This window comes from Pezoporus flaviventris, unplaced genomic scaffold (genome assembly GCF_033815535.1).
Source record: "Pezoporus flaviventris isolate CSIRO_AGI_PZ_B2104156 unplaced genomic scaffold, CSIRO_AGI_Pfla_v1 ptg000036l, whole genome shotgun sequence".
Classification (NCBI taxonomy): Eukaryota; Metazoa; Chordata; class Aves; order Psittaciformes; family Psittacidae; genus Pezoporus; species Pezoporus flaviventris.
The window spans coordinates 24,969,501-24,994,449 of NW_026892584.1; the positions used below are offsets into that span (position 1 = coordinate 24,969,501).

The following is a 24,949-nucleotide window of genomic DNA, read 5'->3' on the forward strand; positions in this document are numbered from 1 at the left end:
GTTTTCTGTGAATAATTCATTTGTTTATATAGTCTATATAGTTCTTAGGAGTGTATCCTATTAATGCTTTTTGCGCAAAACTGTTTCCCGAGTATTTTTCCAAAATACTTCCTGGTAAATAACAGAAATTTGAAAATAGCATTAAGATTTGAATCCTCTGTATTGGAAAGTAGACAATCCATCTAAAGGACAAAACCACCCCCAAGATGGGGGTGTTGTGACTGAGAACATACTGGCTTAATTTTTAACAGTTTAACTTGAACCAGTGCAATTTTGCCTTCGGATTGTCAGAATTGGTGATTGTCAAAAACTTGTGTGAAGTGCTCTGAAGTAAACAATGAGCTTGCATAGGTTAAAATGTAAATTACTAAGCTATTTATGGGTGAAGCTTGTATGTAAAAAGCAAGCCAGTAACTTCTACATATTTTTATGATTAGTCTGGCCCTTCTGTCTTCTCCACTACAGTGCTAGAGGAACATAAAGAATTGGGGTTTATTCATGAATAAAAATGCCTGCAAATAACCTATTTCTTAACCTGTCAAACTATAACTTGCAAACTATAATACAATATTTATATTTTTCCTCCTAAAGTAAATCTTCAGACATCAGTAATTATTCACTAAAAAAAATCTAGCAGCATTATGGTTTGAATTTTGAAGTCAGCTGTGTTTAGTGTGTTAGAAACAGAGGCTTAAGTATTGTACAGGGATAGGTTTTCACAAGAACTGCTTTGGGGTCTGTGTATAATAGTCTCTCCTATTCTTTCCCACTTTTTTTTTTTTTTTTAATTGAATTGGGATCTCAGTACACAAAGAAAAACCTGTGCAGAGCTGCCACTAAGCAACTTTAGCCTTTTATTAAGAACACTCTGTTTATAGCATTGGAAATGTAGGAGTAGATGAATGCTATGCACTAAATAGATCCAACAAACACAAAGCAATAAAGAAGTCACTGTGTTCTGTCAGTGTTTGTTCAGATTGTTTTATCTATGAAGTCACATTTAGGTGTAAATGACTTGTAGTCTATAACTCCTTGTGTATAGACCGGTGAAAACTCTTAAGTAGTTTTCCTATGATCTTCTTATCACTATTTTGCTTTTATTTTTCAGTTACAGGTCATAACTGAAAGTAAATGAATGGTAGCTTTCAAATAGGGAGCTAGGAACTTAAGTTGTCTGTTTTGTAATATAACATTTCAGCACTGTTTTTAAGCCAACAGTCAGCCCTGGAACTCACAGTGGTTTGCCATTAACTTGAATGAGAGCTGCGTAAGGGCCTTAGGCTTTGAACATTTCTAGGGATTATCTGCATTTTGTAACATGTATGCACAGAGACCAATTAATGACACATTTTAAAGGCTTTCATAGCAGTGTGCTAATTTTTTTTTTCATTTATTTGGCTATGATAAGTTTGACTTATTATTTAAGAATTGTGAGCACAGTCATTAAATCCAGGAGAAAGAAGTCTCAGAGGAATTTGATTTCTAATGCGACTGGTTAACAAATGCATACATGTATGTATTTCTGCAAGGAGAACAAGGATATATTAATTGGTTAAATAAAATTTTAAAATGGTGAAAATCCAGAAATGGCAAGGATAGTTTCCAGGTACTACTGTGAGTAGACAGACAGATCTGGCAATGGTGGACAGGAATGGGAGGACTGCTGAAAATCAAAAGGCAAGTAGCCATTACACCTCTTTTCCCAATATACTTCCCTAATTCCTAACATCCGTGTAGCTGCTACTCAGAAATCCAAAGTGAAAACAAAGAATCCCTAAAAAGTTTCAGTTAAACCAATCTGTAGGATAAATTTCAGCTGACAATTTTTTCATGGAAGCAACAGAGGAGGATAAACAAAAAGATCATTACAGGAATCTTGAATTCTAAGTATGACTTGGCCAAGCAAGTTCTTTCATTTTTCTACTTTTGCTCCAGAATAATACTAATACACACCTCTAAAAGGCAGAAAACAGAAAATATTCTTTGCCTCATTATTCTCATGAGGTCAAAATTCACTCCTATGTTAGAGCTAAATATCTGTATGAAACTGAAGTTGAATCACGCATCAAAAATATTTTTATTATTCAGTCAGTTCTTGAGTATATGAGATTTTTTGTAAGAATGTGTTATCTCATTTGTATTTCCTGTTGCTGTAATGGTGTAAGTAGTGAAATTACTTTGAATTTACCAGAATCAATGCCAAAGAAAATACCAGGTCATTCATTGTCCAGTAAACACTGATCCTAAATACTAAATTTTAAACTGCAAAACCTTGACCTTTTGCCACAATACATTGTTATTAACAGAAAAACTTTTTCACCATGTCTTTTGCTTGGAAGCAACTGATGACTGTAACTAGTGCATGTTACAAAAACAATTAGCAAAATTTTAATTGTACAGTTTCCTTACATCACTTTTTTCCACGTAGTCCAAAATCAAAAGCAGTGTTTCATCACATTTATTAATTTCAAACGCCTTGCAAAGTCCAAAATATTGTTATTATTTCAGTAAAACTGATTTATCTTGAAACTAATTGTTAGGGTTACATATACCGTATCTTCTGAGATAGCAGTGGGGGTAATGACCTCATGTTTTCCATATAAGGTCTGGTCTATATTCTGGATTTTACATTTTTTAATGAGTAACATGAAGTAATTTCAGCTGCCACAGATGTTTTCAGTCCTAACTATTACTTCTTTCTTGCCTCTGCTATTCAGTTTTTTTCTGTGCACAGATGACCTCTAGGAAATCAGCAAACAGACTTTTTTCCTGGGAACTGCTTTCCTCCCTTCCCCCAAAGTTCTGTTGTTTGGAAAATCATGAACTGCTGTTTAAACTAGAATGATTTCCAATGCACCTTCTCACTACCTCTGTATTTTAAGGTAATGTAAAAAGTATAAAAGATCGGTTTGCCAAAAGAATCAGGTTCAACTAAGAAAATATGTACACTGCTTTGACTCAGTAAACTCACAGTCAGTATGGTTCATCTTCTTCATATTTACTTTTGCCCATATTAGAAAACAATTAGCTTACTAAACAAATTTGAGTATTTGGGAAGAAAAAAAATCTACTTTGAGTCTCTCTCATTTGACTAAGAATTACATGATATTTGATAAGCTTGTTTAAAAATGGACATATCCAAATATTATTGTAAACATCCATTGATTTGTTTTACCTGCAATATAAGTATTTTACTTAGTTGGCTTACATAGTAGCTAATAATATTTGTTAATGTAATTTAACTGCTGTGAACCTTTACTGAACAAATATTGAAATTTATACAAGTCAAAGAAAGAGAATCTCTAATGACTTTTGTAAAAGCTTCCATTTAATAGTTAAGGAGAAAAGTTTATATGACATACCAGATGCAATTAACAGTAGATTTTACATTTAATAAAAAGAAAGAAGCATATGTATTTGCTTTATTCATTCCATCATAATTTGCATTAGAGCTGTGGGTGTTTAATGAGCAAATTCCAGCTAAAATGCTATATTGATTTTCTAAGTGAACTTTGTAATAGCTATCTATCTTACAAAAGCTCTCTGTTTACAATTGTTTTCTTTACTAAAAACTAAAAATGTTTTGGAATTGATGAGTTTAGCATAATGATTCTTTTAAAATAAAGAGCTGTTTTAGAGTATGCAGGGGTTTTAGAAGAAAGATGTTATCAAGTTATTCCAAAGCAAATAAAATTTATGCAACTAAATAGTAATGTCGTATATTTTATATATTAGAATGTTTGCAAACACTGGAAAATAATCTTTTTTTTTTTCCTTAATTTAGCACTGTGAGATTTCAATATTGTAACTCTTGAATGTCATTATATGTATATTAGTAAATGAAACAATTCATTTTAGTTTAATACTTAACTATTCATGCTTCATTTTTATGTGTCATTTTCTTCCTTGAAACATGAGTTCTGTAAGAATTTATATTTCTTGTTGGTCAGGTCTCAAGATAAACAGGATAGGGTTGTTTGGTGCACTATTGGAAGGTCTCCAAGAAAAAACTCATGGTGTCAACCAGAGCAGTTGGTGACTAAGTAGCTGGATCACTTTTTTAACTGCATCAGACATCAAGTCAGTATGCCAGCATGGGGCTAGTATTTTGCTGGATATGCCATATCTTGAACGGGAATTAGCAGCCTGACTCTCAGTTTTTGCCTGGGATTTTTAAGGAGTATAAGGATGAGAATCTGGATATTCCTTAGTCTTTTTAGTATGGAAGATTTTTATGTCACACTCTTCTATAGACTCTTTGTTGGACAGCTTACATTTCACATACTTTCCTAAATATGACACAAAATGTTTTGGTTTGCAGCTGCATTGCAACCCAGTGGTATATGTATTTAAGTTGCTTGTTTAAAGAATCCTGTGATCCTTACAGTCCGGAAGTTTTTCTTGTGACTCATCCATAGCTTAATCTGAATGGTGAATGTTATTGTTAACAACATCATGCTTTGGCCTACCTGCAACTGTGTAGCTATTATGATATTCCATATAATATTAAAAAAAAAAAAAATCTGTAAAACATTAAATAGAGCCAGAAATGTGTAGGCATCAGATAACAAAAGTGTCTAACCTACATTTAGCAGAAGTTTTGGCTGTTAAAGGTGTCAGGTGAGTTAGCCTTGTGTAAATCATTAAAATGAGCTATCTGAAGACATTAAGTATTTTTTAAATTAGTAATTTCTTGTGGTCATTGTCAGTATTGCTACATGGTATAAACCACCATGTAACTAAGTACATATATATATATTTTTTTTTTGTCTGTTTAAAATCTTAGTTTGCTACGCAGGCATCTTAAATGATTTTCTAACTCTCCTTGATCTGTGTTACTATGAAAAAATTAAATTGCAGTCTATGAAATAGAATCATAGAATAGTTAGGGTTGGCAAGGACCTTAAGATCATCTAGTTCCAACCCCCCTGCCATGGGCAGGGACACCTCACACTAAACCATATCACCCAAGCTTCGTCCAACCTGGTCTTGAGCACTGCCAGGGATGGAGCATTCACAACTTCTGTCCCTGGGCAACCCAATCCAGTGCCTCACCACCCTAACAGGAAAGAATTTCCTCCTTATATCCAATCTAAACTTCCCCTGTTTAAGTTTTAACCCGTTACCCCTTGTCCTGTCACTACAGTCTCTAATGAAGAGTCCCTCCCTGGCATCCCTATAGGCCCCCTTCAGATACTGGAAGGCTGCTATGAGGTCTCCATGCAGCCTTCTCTTCTCCAGGCTGAACAGCCCCAACTTTCTCAGCCTGTCTTCATACAGGAGGTGCTCCAGTCCCCTGATCATCCTCGTGGCCCTCCTCTGGGCTTCTTCCAACATTTCCATGTCCTTTTTATGTTGAGGACACCAGAACCGCACACAATACTCCAGGTGAGGTCTCACGAGAGCAGAGTAGAGGGGCAGGATCACCTCCTTCGACCTGCTGGTCACGCTCCTTTTGATGCAGCCCAGGATACGGTTGGCTTTCTGGACTGCAAGTACACACTCAACCTGGCTCATGTTCATTTTCTCTTTGACCAACACCCCCAATTCCTTCTCTGCAGGGCTGCTCTGAATCTCTTCTCTGCCCAACCTGTAGCTGTGCCTGGGATTGCTCCGACCCAGGTGTAGGACCTTGCACTTGGCATGGTTAAACTTCATGAGGTTGGCATCAGCCCACCTCACAAGCGTGTCAAGGTCCCTCTGGATGGCATTCCTTCCCTCCAGCATATCAACCGAACCACACAGCATAAAGCAAAAAGCATAGAAGCAAAAGCAAAAGCCAAACACTTGTAATTGATGTGGAACTACTAAAAGTTAAAAGACAGTGTTTTTTTAATGGACGTTTGAGTGGGAGAAGGGTTCACTGTTCAAGGCAATTAGCTTCTGGGCTGCTATCAGGATGGGAAGATTTGAGATAAGCTAGATGTTTAAGTAACTTAAAAATCTGGTTTTCTGAATATTCATACTGTTATATAGGCATTATTTTGGTTTAAGGACAAATAAGTAATAATCTGTTTTTTTAAAAACCTGTATGGTCATTATTACCACTGGTTATAGTTACACAGAGAGGCAGTTAGATATGCTAAAACACAGTACCTCTAAGTGTACTTGTATGCTCAGGATGCATTGTAGCAGTCAGCAAGTTGTGGTTTTCCGTGCTGAGGTGGGGATGTTACAAGGTCAGACAGAAGAAGGGATGCACTCAGGGACCAGAAAGAAGCTAACTAATCTGGAAACTAATTAACCCCAGAGGAGTAATAAGTGCCAAATCTTCAGTTATTTTAAAGTTTTCTGTTAGTTCCAGCAGTTGTTTTCATTATGAAAACTGCATAATGTTTCCAGTTGCAGCTTTATGGGAAGGGGTCTCTGTGCAGTGTCTCTGGCATGATAGATAAACTGACATAATTGACTGGAAAAACTATGATAAAAAAATATACATTAAGGTACAGGTAGGTAATAATTACTATATAGAGTTAAACTGCTTGTGTATTCGAGATCCAAAACAGGGTATAGCAGTTGCATTGCAACTTACCTAGGTAGTCAACACTGAGTCAGTGACTTCGCTGCCATCATAGATCTCAGCAACCTAAGTGGAGGTCTGGTGAGCTGAAATGTACCACCCACCTCATACTATTTGTTCTTTTTCTTGCTGAGCCACCTACCTTTGCAGATACTGGACTTGACCTCTGCAAGTGCTGTAAACATGCCTGTGCACGTGCAGCTTTGCAGCTGCTTTACTCGTGCCTTAGTTTCTCCATTCTTCATCAAGCAAAGCTTTCATGTTGCAAACAGGGTAAATGGATCTTCAAGAAAAGACACTATTCTTATGAAACAAGTAAATACTCAAGAGAGAATTAAATCAGTGTTTGTTAAATGTGTATATTTCAAGATTTATGCTTCTTATAATGAATTTGTTGGGCTTTTTTGTTGTTGTTGTTTTGATGGGTCGTAACTGGTTACAGCTGTGGCCTGATGATTAGGTTTGCAGCTCCTCTGCAGAAGTAACATTCAGCCTTTTCCTTTCTTCTTTTGTCCAGTCTGCTGTTACCATGCAGTCTTTTGCTAGACCTGCAAAAATGTTTCTTTACACCTGAGGAACGCTTTTCTCCGCAGCTTGAGGACAAGAGGATTGCTTTCCTACTTTGAACATCTTCCTAATTCATCTCTTGGGAGATGAATATTCATCTCGGTTGTCTTATGCCCCTGTGTTATCTGAGCTCCTTATGAACTGTACAGAAACTTATCACTTTATGTGTTTCAGTTGGGGAGATTGAATTTTGGGTTCGTGTTTTCTTCAGTGTTCGTTTTTTCTGCTAAAGTGTATTGTGTGCCAGCAATATAGCTGCTACCAAAATGTACTACTATGCTTCTATTATTCTGTTCTGTGAAGAGCCATAAAGTGGTTTATGTTATATCACTCTATTCAGTTTTCTTACAATAATGTACAAAGATGAAGTAAGAATAAATTAACATATAAAGGCATCAAAGTTGACATCAATTGAGGTAAGAATGGAGGGGTAAAAGCTTTAGGCTAATGTGAAGAGGGAGGAAGCCTTTCTTTGGGCTCTTAATGACTTAAGGAATGGTTCAGAGAGGGACAGAGAGCTCTGAAGCAGTTAAGGAAGCCCAGAAGCAATGACTTAATACAGAAGGTGCTTGAGAAACAAATGCCAGCATTCAAAAGAGACTGCAGTATGGTCTTAGCAGCCTGTGGCTAAACATCAGCATGGCAGACTAGAAGGGGAGCATGGAGAATTCTGGAACCTACAGATCTCAGTTTAAGTTTTTTGGAGGTGCCTGTGACAATCAAAGAGGATATAGTCCTCTGTCTTTGAGTGCCAGCAGTCTTACTATGGCGTCCTGAAAGTCCCTAGCCATTTCAACTGCAGAGTTTAATGATGACTGAGAGGAGAGATTTGCAGTATTGCAGAGGGAAATTATGAAAGTATGAATAAAGATCTTAGTGTAGGCAGGGTCGAGGTAAGGATTCTGGCAGTGTGCCAGAGATGGTGTTAGACATATTGACAGGGGAAAGGCAGGGAGAATACTTAAGCTCAGGATGAGGAATGACTTGAAAGTGTTAGTTTGCTCCCAAGGATAGACAGTAAATCTTAGTTTATTGGCACCTAATACTCCAAGGTCCATGTATACTGTAACAGATAATATAACAGTATATTACACAATAAAGAAAAGACTTGCCAGAGAAGGAGAGATACCAGTTGTGCCACTGTTGTGATACCAGTGACAGAGTGTGAAAATATTAGAATTTTTCATATTTAATATCGGTATGCCACACTGATAGGAAGCAGTGTGATGTTAGAAGTAGTTTTAATGGAACATTACTTTTAACTCTGTGTCCTAGAAGAAACCTACTAGTGTCTCATAATTCTGAGCTTTAACAATTACTTTTCCATTAAGCAAGTATTCAGAATGCAAAGCAAATCACTTCTTTGCCCTGTTTAATTATACAGGGGTGAATGTGAAAACACATAGCTTTATTTCATTCCTTAAAGTATTCATTTTAGCAATCAAAAGCAATTTAATGTTGTGTCTGAAGAGTAATATAGACCTTATCCAGAGTAATCCAAGGTCATTGAGGAAATGTTGATTTTAGGAGGTGCTGGCAAAGGCCCATGTAAGTGCATCTAATAGTGTCTTTCCCTGTCAAACTTGTGTATTAAACATACTGGTTACTTCTGCAGCTCTAGTGGAAGAAGTTTATTCCGCTCAACGGGAACGTGACAAGGCTGTCATGGCAAGGCTTAGATTAGCCAATGAAGAGAGAGATGAAGCATTTCTACGAGTCCAGCATTTAGAAGAATGTCTCAAAGAGTAAGTATACAATTCCTGCCTTGTGCAAAAAGTTATTGTGCCAGTCTGTGACTGTCATAAACTCTTTGAAAGTGATTATATGGGAAAATTTTGCACAAACTTCTCTATTGTGGCATACTAGGCTAGTGCTAGTCATGCTGTCTACAGATTAATTTCTTAGCCATCCTATGAGACCTTATTTTTCTCTGGTGACTGAGAGCTAAGTGAATAATTTTGGTCACAAAAATTAAAAATATAATCAAAAGCTTTGGTATTGATTTATTCAGGCATAAATAAGACAAATGCGACATTTCATAGGGATCTTTTGACAGAGAATACCAGAATGTCAGTCAGAAGTTGCAATGTATAGGAAATCAATCAAGCCTTTAAGCCCACTAGACATTTCCTTCAGTAAAATTTCTACTAATGAAGGGGGTGATGTAGTAAAAATGTATGGATTTTCTTCTTCCAGTGTAAGAGCAGTTTGTAAGGCAATAAGGATATAATTAATACTTCACAGAGTTTTATGTATGCCATGTTAACACAGCAAAAATAGTCAATTTCATGTTAAACGAAACTGTTAAGTCAGGAGAAGATCAAGAACCGTTTCTTACTTTAGGATATAGGCAGCTCTGAAACTACAGTTTGCCTCTCCATGTCATTTTTCTCCATCCAAGTTGTGGTCATCTTGGTTACCATCTATGGTAGTCCTTCAAAGTCTAAAGTGGCTGAGAAGTTTCTCCTATCTTTCTGCCAAAAGACATACAAAGCAGATAAGAGTTTTTCATGGTAGGAGATGGTATAGGTGCAGTTGTTAGTTAACTAAATGGCAGGCAATTATGTTTAAATAATTGATTCTGCTAAGAACACTCTTTCCTCTTTGTGGCAGAAAACCAGTCATCATCTTTGGACTACTTTAGTAGGAAAGGCCAGAGAATGTTATCTAAATAAATTTCAATAATCTGTGCATAGCTTGTGCGCCATTACTCTGTGAAATTTTCAAGTTGCTAGAGTTTGTCACAGCCTGTAAATATGACTCAACGGCGGGATTAGAAGATTCCATTCCCTAATTAATTAGTGCAGTTTGTTAGACTAAATGTCTCTACAGAGCCCATTATGTGTGTATGTGCATCTGAAATCTTGCTCTGTACGGCAATATCTGAGGAAATTACAAACATGCTTGAAATTCCCGTAAGAGGCATCATAACTGTGAGCCTTACTCCAGTCTTCCCAATTTCTTCTGTCACTCTTCTAATTCTGTGTGCTTCAAGAGTAAAGAAAGCAAGAATGGCCCCAAACATCAAATGAAACTATGTAGAAGCTGTTAGCATAAGTTCAAGATCTTAATTAATTATTAATAAATTATTCTGGTTGACAGACCTAGCCAATGACTTTTGGTTTTCTGGAAGAAATCACAGGTTATTCAGTGTGTGAGAAGTGCATTGTTGCCTGTTCTGCTGTGGAATCCATAGACATACATGTGGCAAGTCTTGACACACAAATCACTTGTTTACCCCTCAGTCGCTTCTGTCTGCCTTACTCATGTACTGAAAGACCAACTCGGTTCTAAGCAGAAGGATGAGAAAAGAGAAGAAACTCAGTTTCTTTGAGAACATGCATTCTACCTTCCCCAAAGGAACATCATTGCAGAAGGTGCTGGGTACCCTGCAATGACAAAGAAAGTACTTGCTCCAAGGACAGGGTTAACAGTTCCCCTGGCAGGCTGATAGCTTGTAGCCAAGCTATTATATTTTTTTGCTATCACCTAGAGAATAGCAGTTGTTGCTGTCATCCACTTGGGTGCTCTTTCTGATGCTTTATAGAGAGGACTTGCCAATTCACAGTCTCAGAATTGGCACAGGTGATTTCTCTGTGGAGAACACAAGCACAGCAGGTAAAAATTACAATGGACTAACCAGGACATTAGGCCTGGGACAAAAACAATTTAATTCAAAGGTTGTCCTTGCCAGACTGCATGTGTACTGTTCCAATATTTTCCAGGTTTCCCATTTTGTATTACAAAGACCGACTGTGGCAATGGCAGGTCATTGGAAAGAGTCATGCCCAGGAAATGACATTTCTTACTGTCATTACTGGTTTGTGGGGCAGATGGGAGGGATTTATTCTTTTATTTTTTAATTTATTTTTTTTTTTTAAGAAAGTTCTTTGCTGTTTTTGAAATTTTGGGGCATTATAGAGCCAAGAAGGCAGGATTGCCTCCATCATGGTCAGCTGCTTTTCTTCTTGTCTACTTGTTCCAAGTTTACAGGATGCATATTCATGCAGCTCTATACTTTACAAACAAGAAATGGTTGAGTGGAGCCAAGATTCCTGCTAGAACACCAGCCTGGCTCCATCACTCAGGCTTTTCCGAACATTGGGCATCTTTACTAACTGCGGTAATATCTCAGTTGAGGTGACAAGACATGCATTTCTATATCTGCCTGGATGTCTGCCATTTTGCAGTGAGAGGAGAAAGCCAGGACTGTGAGAGAGAAGAGTCAAATTGAGGTGCTACATTCTTGGAAGTAATCAACCCCATGAGGAGATTAATTTTCTCAGCCTCTTCGCTCTAAATAGTTCATTACTGTGGCTGAATGGAATTTTTTTGTGTTCACCTTACCACTCCACTAATCCTTTGGAAGGAATAGAGGTGATGGGATGAGCCATGAAGGACTTGGTTTATTTTATTTAATTTTGGAGTTTCTTCTGGAATCTTGGAACTTTTCCAAGTACCACCCTTAATACTTTCTGCTGGTTGTTCAAAAGGTCAGGTTCTCTGTCTCAGATGTGAAGCACATAGAGGTTTGGGTTTTTTTAAAGAGCATTGGCTACTTGTGCTTCACTCATCAAGTTCTAGAGCACAGGTCACTCCTTCCATCTGCTTTGCACTTACTCTAATCAGAGATCTTTACAAGAAGGCAGTATTGAACAGCCTGCCAACCTTTATCAAATGCTTTAATGCTTTCTTTAAATTAGCAGCTGGAGCAGTTCTGTTGTCATTAACAGTAACAACCCAAATTCTTTCAGTCCTGTTAGCAGAATGCATGTAGAAATGGGGGGCAAAGGAATTCTTCTTTACAAGTTTAACATCATGAGATCTAAGGGTTGCTTTTTGCCTGTGCACAGCACAGGGAGAGGCAACAGGGCAAACACAGTTCTGGATGCTGCTGCTTAAAAAATACCATCAGCTAACGAGGTGTATGTATTCCAACAGACAGACCCCTTCTGGCAGTAATATGCTGAAGGGCTATACTTACAGTAAAAGTTCCTGTTCTTTTTCCCAACCCCAATCTCCCTAGGGTGTTTTGCTTACGCAGCATGTTGGTCAGCTGGGTGATTTTGTTGACCCACGCTTTTAGAAGGGTGGAAGTCCTCCGGAGAGGCCAGGTCAGTCCTGCCAATTTACTTTGACAAATACCATTCCTTTCATTGTGAATACAAACTAGCTGGAGATCCATTTTTAAGTCCCACATGAAGTGGCACTTAGAGCAATGTAAAAACCTAAAGCAGGAACAAACTCTACAAGGAGCCAAGTCAAGGAGCCAGTTCTGGGAATTTGGTCTTATATTTTTTATTTTATGATTTGTGTTATTTTATGAATACAAGTCAAACCCAGCAAAGGTTAGCTTTTATTTTGTTTAATTCTGCTTCTACTGTATATGTTGGAGTACTTACTGCTTATGAATTCCATATAAATAAATATACCAGCTGTTGTACACTGGTAGTACATTCTGAACTATTTATTTCTTATTTAAAGAATTAACTCCTGTACTGGTTGATTTACTATGCCTTATGTTGTGTTATCTGAAAACTAATGCTTTAAAGGTGCTAGTGTGCTGTCAAGTCCTCCACGATGTTTGCTAGCTAAAATCTTGGCTTCAGAGCAGCACCTGTCATAGCACTGTTGAAAAAGTGTGTGTTGCTGTTTAGTAGATGTTTAATGATACTACATCTGTCTTTTAAAATATTGCATGCTAGTGACAGAACTACTTTTAGTAGGAATCACCATTAAGTAACTAGCAGTGGAGCAGTAAGGTAATTTTAATATGCTCATTTTTTAAGAAAAGAGGTCTCTTGCATTTTAAAATACGCGTGTTTTAAATAATGTGCTGTCCATATAACTTGGGTAAAATAAAATGCATACTATCTCATTTATTAGATTTTTGTGTTATTACTCACTGCTTTTGCATAGCCAGTGTTCAGTGCTGTATGACTAAATTCATATCTTTGTATTTGACAGGTCAATATATGTTCTGTTGAAATAGAAAGGGAGGAAAGTGCAGAGGGGAGGGGTTGTTGTAGAATTAAATAAGGGCCTTGCAGAGAATTGGCTTATCTTGCTATTTTATGCAAGATACAAAATGAAAATACATCTAAGGAAACTTCAACTCGGTTTTTTTCCGCATTTTGGAAGAGAAGGGTGGAAAAAAGAATTACTTTAGAACGAAACAAACAAACAAATAAAAAAAAAGCACACCCCACCCCAGAACTCTCCACAAAAGTCCTGTCCTGTTTTATTTGGGACGCAGTAAAAACAACAAAAATACAAAGTGAGGTAAAAGTTGTAAGCCCAGAAATATATACAATAAAAGCATCAGTCATTTCTATCACTGGGGAACTTTCTTCATCTAAGCACATATGAACAATTGATCCTTGTAGTCATATATAGCAGTAAACATTAATAACTTAACAGTCTGAAGTCAGTGCCGAAGATATGGAGCATTATTGAAAGATGGAGTCGAGCAGGTGGCACTTTAATATGTTCAGTGTCATGGTTGACTCTAAAGACTAGTAGAATGAAATTACTTGAGGTTCTAAAGATTTAAAAAGCGAACTCATTTTGCTGCACTAAGGAAATGCTACTGATCAGGCTTTCTGTGTCCCTTTTTTCTAGGCTAGAAAATATTAACCCTGAAGAAAATGACATGGTAAGCCATTCTCTGAGGAGATTTCTTGATGTCAGTCTTATATCTTAGAGGCTTAAGTTCAATTGAGTGGGTTTCAAGAACTAAGATGTGGGAAAAAGAAGAATTGACACACTAATAATGTACATCTTTGCCGCAATATGAAAATTCAATAACTTCACTCAGTCAATTTACAATTCACATGTGCCTATTAATTAAAACCCTATATTAAATAAAATATATTAAAACTTCATGTCTGACTAACATATAATGCTGTTGGTAGACATTACAGGAATTACTGAACAGAATAAACAATGCAGACACAGGGATAGATATACTGAAGAATGGAGCTATAATCCTGAATCGAATACACAGGACCAAAGAACGTAAAAAGAAAATAATAGCTGAGGAAATGAATGCAGTAATAGAACAACGAGATGCTGCTTTGTATCAAGTAAGTCTTTACAAGTATATAATCACTCACTACAATTTTTGGGTTTCTTTTTTTTGTTTGTTTGGGTTTTTTTGCTTTTTTTTTTCTCTATTGAAAATCTCAAAGAGAGCCCTTGTGGTAAAGGGCTTATTAATGATTCACCTGAGCACGAGCTGTCTCCTGTTTTTTAAAGCAAAATTATTTTCAGCATATTGACCAACCTAAAAAGCTATTAAGAGCTTAGTTTTGCTGTATGCTGTATTGGTATAATGCACTGGATAACAGTCAGCTTGGTCTCAAGGATTTGTAAAGAGTTATAAGTGGCAAAAATATACATTAAAGGAAGATAATTAGTAAAGCATGTAACAATGCAGGCAATTCATCTATCGCTTTACATTCACAGATGAAAACAACATGTGGTGCTTGACTCTCACAGTCTTTACACTTTCTGACTTAAAAGAATCTGAGGTCCTTTTTCCACTCAGATGAATCATTCCCTGCCGTTTCCTATTTTCACAGAACAATATTGTCTTCATTCTCTGCACCATGCAGTCTCCTTGCTTTTACCATATCATGGAAAAGTTTTTCTGCTGTGTTTCCCCACACACAAGCAAAGTTTTCGTTCTTGGATTTTAACTTAGACGTAACTCAATAGACCAGGCTGTAGGGAGGAATAGTCCAACTAGGGGAGAAGTCTCCTGGGGAAATGCAAGGATTTAGACTGGATGAAACTCCTGATGTATTAATCCCAGGCAAGAAATTTCATCTGACTCTTCCAGTATTGGAAATTTAGATTTTTCATGTGATTTACTAAGGTTTGCTCACATGTAACTAATTTCTATTGGATTTAAAGTCAGGTTTGTGATCCTGGATGCTATTGATAATGTAGATTAAATTCACGTTGTATTGGAAAGTCTCCTGGTAAAAGAGTCTCTTCTACACACCCTGTAATTTTCACTTCATTGCAGTTGTTGTTTTTGCATTCTCCCTTACTTTAACCTTGAAAGCCCCAACTGCCTGGTGCTTAAAATATGTTGTGTTTCTATCCAGTATGCACTACAAAGGCTGTTAATGTTGGAAGATGTTAATGGTGGAACTTTTTCAGTCTACTTTCTTTTGCTTTTGTAATAATGATGAGCAGCATAACTACTGGGAAACATCCAATAGTCCTGCCAAAAGTTTATATTCTTTCTTCTTTACACAGGGCATTTGAAAATTAAGCAGTTTATAATAGAAAAACTTTCAGCAGCAGAGAAGGATCTTTTAGTACTTTTATTTTTATTTTGTCAGGTTTTGCTTGTTTGCAGAGTGGACTTTCAGGTACACTTGGATGATAAAACTTCTCTGAATGTCAGAAGAATGTTATTGTAGGGCATTTTAATACGCTTTTTAATTGAATTGGTTTTTAAGCAGCCTGTTTAAGGAGGTATTTTTCCCAAGTAATCAGCTTGGGAATTATTAAAGATAAATTTTTTATATAGTAATGGCTCAAGTGCTGCAACTAGCAAAGTCATCTTTAGGCCTGTCAGCAAAAAGCACAGCTAATGTTAAGTAGATAGTGCAGCTAAAAAAATAAATGAATAAAATAATAAATCCTCACTGAATGAAAATTTAAGTATTTTGTGTTAAGCTGTACTACTGTGATACCATCTGCAATTAATACCATTAGTCATGGCTTTTGTTTTTGCATATTTGATGCTTTTATGGCTGTAACTCTTGAATCTAGAAAATAGGTCCTTGTAATTGAAGCCACCATTTCAACCTGCATTTCTCACTTGATGATTCCTTGGGAATTCATACCGTACTTGAATTATTAGTAGTCTTTTGTTAACATTGCAATAGCAGTAGTTATTACAGTTCTAACATCACGAACAATAGGAGAGGGATTCCTACATTAGACCACAAAGGGACTAGATATAATTTAGGGAATGTATATGCTTAGCATAACAAATGCAAATTATTGGAATTTAGATCTGAGGTTGCCTCAGGCATTCATAACATCTGCAGGTTAAAATCTTTCTTTTTGGTGGAGGTGACATCAAATATGAGGGAGGGATTGATGAGAACAGGCTAAGACAAAGCAGAACTAGAGTAAACCATTAGTGTGCTGTGGCTATCCTCTGGAAAAGGTAAGTAAGAAACAATAGTAAGAATTTGCCAAGTAAGAAACAATAACACAAAAGCCCTCACTGCTTGAACACGTTTTTCAATTTTATTCAAGGAATAGGTTACACTCCTAGAGAACGGACACTATAAACTGTACATTTCCTGAGACCAGGTAAATACAAATGACTTTCAGTTAGTCTTTGAAAGTGTTTTGGTTTGGAGATGTTTGGTTGGTTTGGGGGGGGGGGGGGGGGGGGGGGGAGGGGGTGGTGGTGTCATTTTTGGAATACTGGTAGTTATACTATTAAATTATATTTAATGGGGCCACTTTGCAGCATACTTGACAATAGTTAGCTGGTTGTGATTCTTCTCTTTGAATTTTACTTGAATAATTTTTTTTATTCTTCAAAAATTCAAGAGCACTGTCCATTTCAGGGAAAGGTCATGAAAATGTTGGGTTTTTTTTTTAAGCTGTAACACTAAAGAGCCTCTGCATATGTTTTTGAGATTTCAAATTTGAAAGTTACTTCTTACTGGGAAGCAGATAGAGGCACTTCTATAACTGTATTGAGCTGTGCATGTGTATGTAATCTTAGATCATTCACTAGATTGCTTAGCAAATATGCAAACTACTTTTTGTATGTGTGAAAACAAATAAAATGGTATAAACTCAAATATTTGATACTACTTTTAGTATGTATTTTCAAGTGAATAAAAAACAAACAACTAAAGCGTGGCTAAACATTGACATCCATCTTCTCCTGTACCAACCCCCTTAAAAAAGCAGACTCAACTGTTTGGTTGTATTTGCTAAGATATGTTTGTTAGTTAACAGATACCGTGTCATACTGGGGAGTTTGAGCCTGTTTTATGACTGATCCTTTGAAAGGAAAATGGAAAAAGATGCTGGCTGTCATGAGAACTAAAACATCAGTCTGTAATGTTCAATTTTGTCTTAACCCATTCAAGGAAAAAATCAGTTGTTCAGTTTGTTGTACTACAGTTCTGCCTTTCTTACATTTTTTTTCTTGCTTGAGTAAACCAGTTAGTGGCAGACATTTAATGAAGATTACATACGGCATAGTCACATTGTGTGATCTTCATAAAATACTTTTAAAGAAGTGGTTTCCAGCAGGAGGCAATAAAGTGCAATGTCTCAACCACCTATTAACCACATCACACCTTCTGGACAGGAATGTTAATACAATTACAGTGTTGGCAGCTGAAGCTGAGGTCTTGAATAAGTCATTACAATTACTTTTCTTTTGGTTTAGAGAAGGGGACCTATTAATTGGTACAGCTTGACGGAAGTAATTTTTTAAAGCTAAATAAAAGATGGCTTATAGTCCAGGAGACTGTGTTTGATATGTTTTCAGTCCTAACTTTCATTCTGTAAACGGTTTGTGTTTGGGGGTGGTGGGAGGAGGAGTGTTTTTGTTTTCGGGGGGGGGGGGATTTTTTGCTTGTTTGTTGTGGTTTTGTTTTGTTTATTTTTTTTTGTTGTTGTTCATTATTTTTGGGGGTTGTTTTGTTGTTTTTTTTTTAATTAGGAACAGTCAGTTCTATACAGTGTTTTAAACATTAATAGTGTAAAATTTGTTGTTAAGGAAAAACAGTGGTTTCATGGCTGGCAAAGTACCATCTGTAATACACTGATCTTGAAGCAATAACATAACTGGCAAGCAAACCTGGTTTTACAGCTTTGAATAGTTTGATCACATCCTGCTGTGCAGGAACATGCTTATGACTGTTCATGTAAAAAGTTGGCATGCACCCAGCTGTTCATCTGAATAAAGTTTTAAGTACCTTTCTCCATTTTGAGGCACTGTTTGGCAGCAGGCAGTGCTTTATCATCATTGAAAACCCATCATTATCAGTTTCGACTAATGACTAATAACTGATAAATGCCTGTGCTTACAACAAGCCAGCTTCTGGCTAACTTTTTTCTTTTTTTATGTTTTGCTCCAGCAGTTTTCCTCTTTTTACACCACATAAGGTGTAAAGCTCTGTGTTATCGGTGATTCACAGAGCATTAAGGCATTCTCAGCACACATGAGTGAGCAGGTCTTACTGAGCTAATAAACCCAAGAGCTGTATGAAGTGTAAAAACAACAAAAGCACAGGTAAATGGAAAAAATAGTTACTTGCAGATCTTGAGCCCTGAACTGGGGAATAGTCAGGTGACGGGTTACAGTGTCTCATGACACTCTTACGATAGATGTGATCCCTTCACAACCCAAACCACAGTTTGGGATGTTAGTTTTCATAATTTGAATTAGCAGTTCAGTTTTAAACTCTGTGTTTTGGTACTCCTTGACCTTCCTGGTTAAGGTTACCAATCGAGTTGGCAGGAGCACATTTGATAGTATTCTCCTAGGTGCTCTGCCAGCATGCTTCCCATACTACCTTTTCCATTTTGCCACTGATATTTGGGAACGGAGAAGAAAAGACAGGACCCTCTATTCGCACTTGTTTGTGAACCACACAGCTGCTGTAGGGTACTGATTATTTTGGTCATGGTATTATTTGAAGAGGGAAGTGCACGTAAAGGGGATGTTTAATCTGAGGATCCAAGGACCATGCTGGTTCACTCTTATGGCTGGTTTCATTTGGGAAGGCCAGAGCAAGGTCCTGATACTGTCATTTGCAGTGCTTTTCTCTGGGAGGTAGCAGATGAATGGGTATGGGGAAATTACTTGCCAGCAGGATTGTTAAAGAGAGAGGGATGAGCTTTTTGCAATATGTCCCTTTTGTCCAGAAAATTTAGTGGAAGTCTTGAGAGAAAGCAATAGGGATAAGGAATAAAATATAGAATAGATTAAAAGTATAAATAAATTGTGATTTAAAATTTAAAGTCACCCTAAGACCGCAGGGAGAAAAGAAACTTGAGTCAAAAAAATGGCTATTGGTTTTATTGGTATTCACATTTGTGACCTCAGGTAAACCTCATAGGCATCTCTTCTTTGGAGGTAATGCTGAGTGAAAGGTATCCTGGAGAAAGATCACAAAAAACAAGTTATACAAGCAATTGCGATTAGCAGTGTTGGTTTTCCATTTGATTTTGTTGCACTGGAATGGTGCTTTATAATGCCACGTTTCATTTCCTGTGTACCTAAATAAAGGTAATCCTTTGAAAGTTTTAATGAATCAGTGGTTTAGGAAGTCCGTGTTGTACTGAACATAATTAAATCCATGTTTTCTTCACTGCTTCTCAGAATAACCCAAGTGAATCTCACTGTTTACAGAATTTTCAAAGCTCCAGATCCAGTGACTGCTGTAGCTGGGACGCATGGAATAAAACTATTGGGAATGATGTCAAAGAGCATCAAGAATCTTTTGCATCTCACAGAAGGGCAGGTTCTTCCCTACTTGCCTCCTTACTTCATTTAAAAGTAAACCCAGCTTGAAAATTTATAATTCTTTAGTGTCTGGGATGATTAGGTATGCTCTGACTCTCTACCTTGGATATATTGGAGCATGAATATTTTCTAGGGGGATAGTTAAATATTTGGCTACTTTCAGATGTGTGAAGTAATTTTTTCTTTTGAGGTAGAAATTTTAGTCCACTGGACACTAAAATAGAGAGGAAACTGGCCAAACAAAATCCTCTTGATGTCTTGTGTTGGGTTTTCTGGTTTGTGTAGGATGTTCCCTAAAAGAGTAACACCTGTTTAACCTTGTGGTGCCATGTTTTCTTTGATCACTGTATGTAACGCGGTTCTCAAGACATTAAGAAAGCTGAGGACAGGTGAGATGTTCAAAGAGGCTGATAGGAGAAGATCTGGGGACATTATACATATGTATCTGTAGTGTCAGGTCATCTTCTGCATTGATGTAGCAGAGGTGGTGAATTCTTTGTGGCAGGTATCTGTTATTAGGGCATGAAACTCCCTTTGATTTCATTCGAGCCAGAATTTCATTAGTGAAACTAAGAACTTTGCAACTTACTCCTCTATTTGACTTCAGGTTTTGCATGCATGAGGTCTTCTAGTTTTTGAGTTTTTGAGTGCAGGTCAGTTGACAGGTCATTAGTAGGAGGGAGAAGAGGATCTGAAGGGAATTACCCCAAAGACCTTTCATACTGAACTTTTGTACTTAGTCCATGTATGCTAAGTATGAGTAAATATGTAAACGTTATTGCAATGTTTCCTTGAAGAGAGGGATTACGGTTGGTCTTTTTGAACTCCTGAAGCAAATTTTTAATTGCTACCACATTTCTTCACTTTACTGTTATAACATTTTGGCTGAATGATGCCCTGAGATACATCATTGTTTGCATTGTTAAATCACCTGTTGTTCCTCTGCATACAATGTGTTGTGCAGAATTCAGAAAATACACGTTTGCATAGTATTTGAGGGTATAATCAAGCTTTGTGTCTTTAATTGTAAACTTTAATGAATTTCCAGTCAAACGTGCATCTTCTCTTTAGTACCTAGAAACTCCTCAGCTCTTCAAAAATGATAGTAAGTTTGCATGCAAGCTTGTTTGATTAATTGCTATTTGACTCATCTATCATGGTGCTAAGCTCTAGGTTCACACAGCTTAGACTTCCAAACCAATTTCTAGAATTAATTTAAATATTTAATGTCAAAACCCTAGGATGAAAGAGAGGAAAAATTCTTTGTATGCTTATTGATCGCATGTTTCAGTAGCAACAACCATAGAGGAAATTTCCAGTGTGACACAAGCAGAATTTAAATAGTATTCCCTCTGAAGAGGAGACTGGATCATTGTGCATGCAATAAGTTCTATAGGTACCAGAACTATTGTAGAGGTACCTGAAGTAAGTTTTCTGTGGTACTTAACATGTCACAGTTTCAAGTTAGGTACTCTGTTGGATTTCAGTTTGTTTACCTGTTGGATAAAAAGTTTCTGATTTTTAGTTCGACAAAAAAAAAAACAAACAAAACACTTTCTAAGAAATCTTTTTTGCAAACATTCTCAGGTATTTTGTGTATCTGGATGAGTTGGCACAAAAATTCTTTAGATAGGTGACAAGATTTTTGTGTTTCATATTTAATGTGGTGTCTGACAAGGTTAAAATGTCTAACTTAAGTCTTAACTCCCTTCTTTGCTTTTACCTACTTACTACTTCTTGAATGTTCAGAGTTGCAACTTTGTGGTTGATTATGTCTGTATTAGCAAGAATGTGAACAAATAGGAATTGATCTGAAGTAGGAAATAGTTCTCAGCATCTGACACTCAAACTAAGATGTTTCGAGGTGGGTGAGTGTTGCATTTTGTGGGATTTTGTTTGTTTCTTACATTTGGAATATGGTAGTCAAGTCCCGTAAACTGAATACTCATTTGTGTCAATATGCCCTAGATGCATTCCTGGAGTGCATCTCTGAGTTTGCTTTCATCAAAAAGGAATCCAATTCATGTTCTCGGATAGCACTCCGAAGTGCAACAAAGCATAAGAAGTAGGACAGGTGAGATAAATACAAACTGCTCCCAAAACCCCCAATGCAAAGTAGTATGCAAATTGTTTCTTCAGTGAGAATTTCTGAATCAGTGAGAATTTTAGGTAAAAGTTCAAAGTTTCATTATGTGTAAATATAGAAATGGAAAAAATCCATTTAATCCAATAATAATTTAAAAATTAGTTATGTTATAGCTCTGGAAGTGTATTAGTTGAAATTAAGGATAAAAATGAGATGGTGACTTAAAGAAGTAGAATCAGATATATTAGGGAAAAAAAAAACAGCTAAGGGGACGTGCAAGCTGTCAGTGTTCTTGGAGAAAACATTCCAGTGCATTTGTATGCAACCTTTTTTACTTTGAAAATTATTAAACTACTTTATATGCAGACCTTTCAGGTGAAGATTTTGGACCTGTCCACAAGACATAGACAAACTTGGTTCCTTCAAGGAAAAAAAGGTTTCAATCTAGTAGCATAGACATCAAAAAATGATACACAGTATGTAAAGTTTAGATTTAATTGAGCGGTTGAGGTATCTTAAAAGAATAGTAGCGAAACTATATTGCTGATGGTGCCACTGCCATAACATTAGTAGTTGATTAAGAATATTGTGGGACATGGAGCTAAAATGAACTAATAGAACTGCTTTTTTGTCGACTTCCCCCCATGCCCCTTTCTGCCATCCCCCAGAATCCCTAAAGTGAAATATTGACCTCTCTTCTAGCATTGCAGTACCCTTCACAGTCATCCTTATGATTCAACATGTGTGTTAAGTGGTAAAGAGAGGTGGCAAGTAAAGAAATTTAGGTCTGGCAGTAACAGGATATAAGGGAAAAGTATTGTAATGATGATAAGCTGATTACTTATATTCAGCAGAGCAGTAGATGATTGTAACTGAAGTGTAGGACTTAGTAAATATTTTTATTACTTCTATTTCTTTCTAGCTTTGAGTTGGTTTCAAATGAACAGGTAACACAACGGCAGCAGTTTTCTCTTTTGCTTTGGTCTGGACATTGAGAATTATTTTTTTTCCTATGAAGCCATTAAGCAATATCAAGTCATCAGGCTTGATGAAGCTATTTTCTTATTGCACTCTAAAGTGCTGCTCTGGCAAAAAAAAAAAAAAATTGGAATAAGAAAATCTATCAATATTCTCTTTATGAAAGATTTCACAGTAGCATTAACTTATCTATGTCTCACTCAGCAAGTATGCCTACATTTGTTTGTTGTATGGCTTTACTGTTCCATGCTTTAGATGGCAAGTATCTAAGATTTACCCTCTTTTCCATGTTGTGTTTATTCACTGCTAATTATTTTTCTAGCTGAGTTACTTGAGAACAAAAAAAAATTAGCTTCCATTACCCTCTATTCCAAATGAAGGGCAGGCTTTCCTATTGAGTGTGGTCTGCATATGGTAGTAAGCTGCTTTTGTCAGGAAACTTGTTAATGCTTTCTGGTGTTCATGCTTTGTTGTCTTTTCAGTAGTGTTTTTAATCTGTTGTTGAGTATGCTTTGGGTATACACAAAATATCATATTCTGATTTATAGTTTACTATTGTATTGAAAATACTTTATAAAATGGCACAATTCAAATATGTGGAAATACTTAAAAGACCCTGAAGTAGCTGTGATGGTGTAAAAGGTATCATACTTTTAGCTGTAACAAAAAAAAAAATTAACTGTGGATGAAGAACAGTTTTAAGTCATAAAAGTATGACAACTTGTTGCAATTCTGGAGTTATCAGAAATACAGAACAAGTGACCAACTATAGGATATTTCATTGGTGTAATGTACTGATGCTTTTGATGTATACTTTGTATTGTTGATAACACAGAAGTGATAACTATCTTTTGAGAGCAATGGGATTTTTAACATTACCTCTAGTTAGTAAGTTAGTAGCTATAAACATGTAAATCTTAAGTATATTAGTCATAGTTCTGCTGCAGTTACTGATCATCTTTCAGTTATGCTAAGTTTCTTATTTCTTAATTAGATGTAACATGTTTCCCTGCTATCTGCAGAAGTATTACCAATATTTAGATAACGTTGTGAAAAGAGAGTAAAGCTTTCTGTATCAGAAGAATGACTCTGAACACTTTGCTTCTACTTGTCCCATGATTTTTCACCAGTAGGTAAGATTTCCTTTCAAGTCATGTTAATAATCATGTTGTAATCGTGATGAGGAATTTCATACCTTAGAGAAATTGTTTTACAGATCACAGCAACATTAGGAAATAATAGATTTCACTTGGTTTTGACTGAAAGGGCTCTGCTGGGTTGTGTTCAGGACAGGAGTGAACGCCAGCTGTCTCTGTGAGTTGACCTCCATCTTCTGTAACTTTGAGACAGAGTATTCTTTCTCAATTTGCAAGCATTTTTTCAGTCTCATTACTTGGGCTCCTTTTCACAATCAAAATGTTAGGTCTTTAAAGAAATCTCAGTCTGCAAAACTAGTCTTGAAAATCTTACTGTGAAAATGAAAGCATCCAGTGTCAGCCTCCCAGAAGAAACAGCAAAATCCTTGTTAATCCCTTGTGCTGAATAGTCATATCAGCATGCGTTCTACTGTAGGGCTAGCCAGCAGCTGTGTGTCTCATTACATGTTCTTTTTATGTAGTGTGTGTTGTCTGCTATGGTATCCAAACACTTCTCAGCAGTAGTCATGCATTTTACCCATTTTGTTTATTTTGGCAGGAAGGCCCATCACTCTGCTTTTAGAAGTTGTCCTTCTCGCTTTGTGTTTTTCTTAACTTTTTTCTGCTTAGGGTGTCCTACCCTTTACAAATGAGGGATGGAATTGCCAGGAAGCTTTGGGTTGGATGAAGGCAATCTTGGTAATATGTTCCAATATGCTTTTTGGTCGCATATTGGAAAGCTTTTATGTGGCTGTTAAATCAAAGCGGTATGGTCAGTCCTCTTGAAAAGAGTGCATATATTTTGGTAGCTAGTCACATTGATCCTTGTAAAACGCTTCAGTGAAGCTAAAACTAAGTTTTGTTACAGAGGTAAAATCTTCAGATTCAACCACTACTTAATATTTGAAAAGTCTTAATTCATATACCAAAATCATACAGACTTTTGTCAGTATTACTGAAGCCGAGCAGCACATAGTTTCTAAATGTGTGCATTTGCTTTAGTCTTTTCCAGAGCTTTTGTTTACTTTCTTAAACATTTCTTTATGGGATGCTTTTTGTCTTCTATGTATGATTCATTTTAAGCATGTACAAAGCTGAATTTTAAATTTCTTAAGCTTTTTCAGTGCTTAAGC

General features: G+C 36.5%; 1 protein-coding gene and 1 long non-coding RNA gene across 5 annotated transcripts in view; both read left to right on the plus strand.

Annotated features, from left to right (window-relative positions):
• The window catches only part of LOC133274399 (uncharacterized), a 733,952-nt gene that overhangs the window by 238,133 nt on the left and 470,870 nt on the right, over positions 1–24,949 (plus strand). The gene's annotated exons all lie outside the window — the stretch shown is intronic.
• Positions 1–24,949, plus strand: part of MIPOL1 (mirror-image polydactyly 1) — a 194,945-nt gene that overhangs the window by 62,883 nt on the left and 107,113 nt on the right. For all 4 annotated transcript variants that reach the window (XM_061463544.1, XM_061463546.1, XM_061463543.1 and 1 more), the window contains 3 exons: positions 8,703–8,832; positions 13,709–13,742; positions 14,002–14,172. In XM_061463544.1, coding sequence (XP_061319528.1) covers positions 8,703–8,832; positions 13,709–13,742; positions 14,002–14,172 — 335 coding nt within the window. The remainder of the gene's footprint in view (positions 1–8,702; positions 8,833–13,708; positions 13,743–14,001; positions 14,173–24,949) is intronic.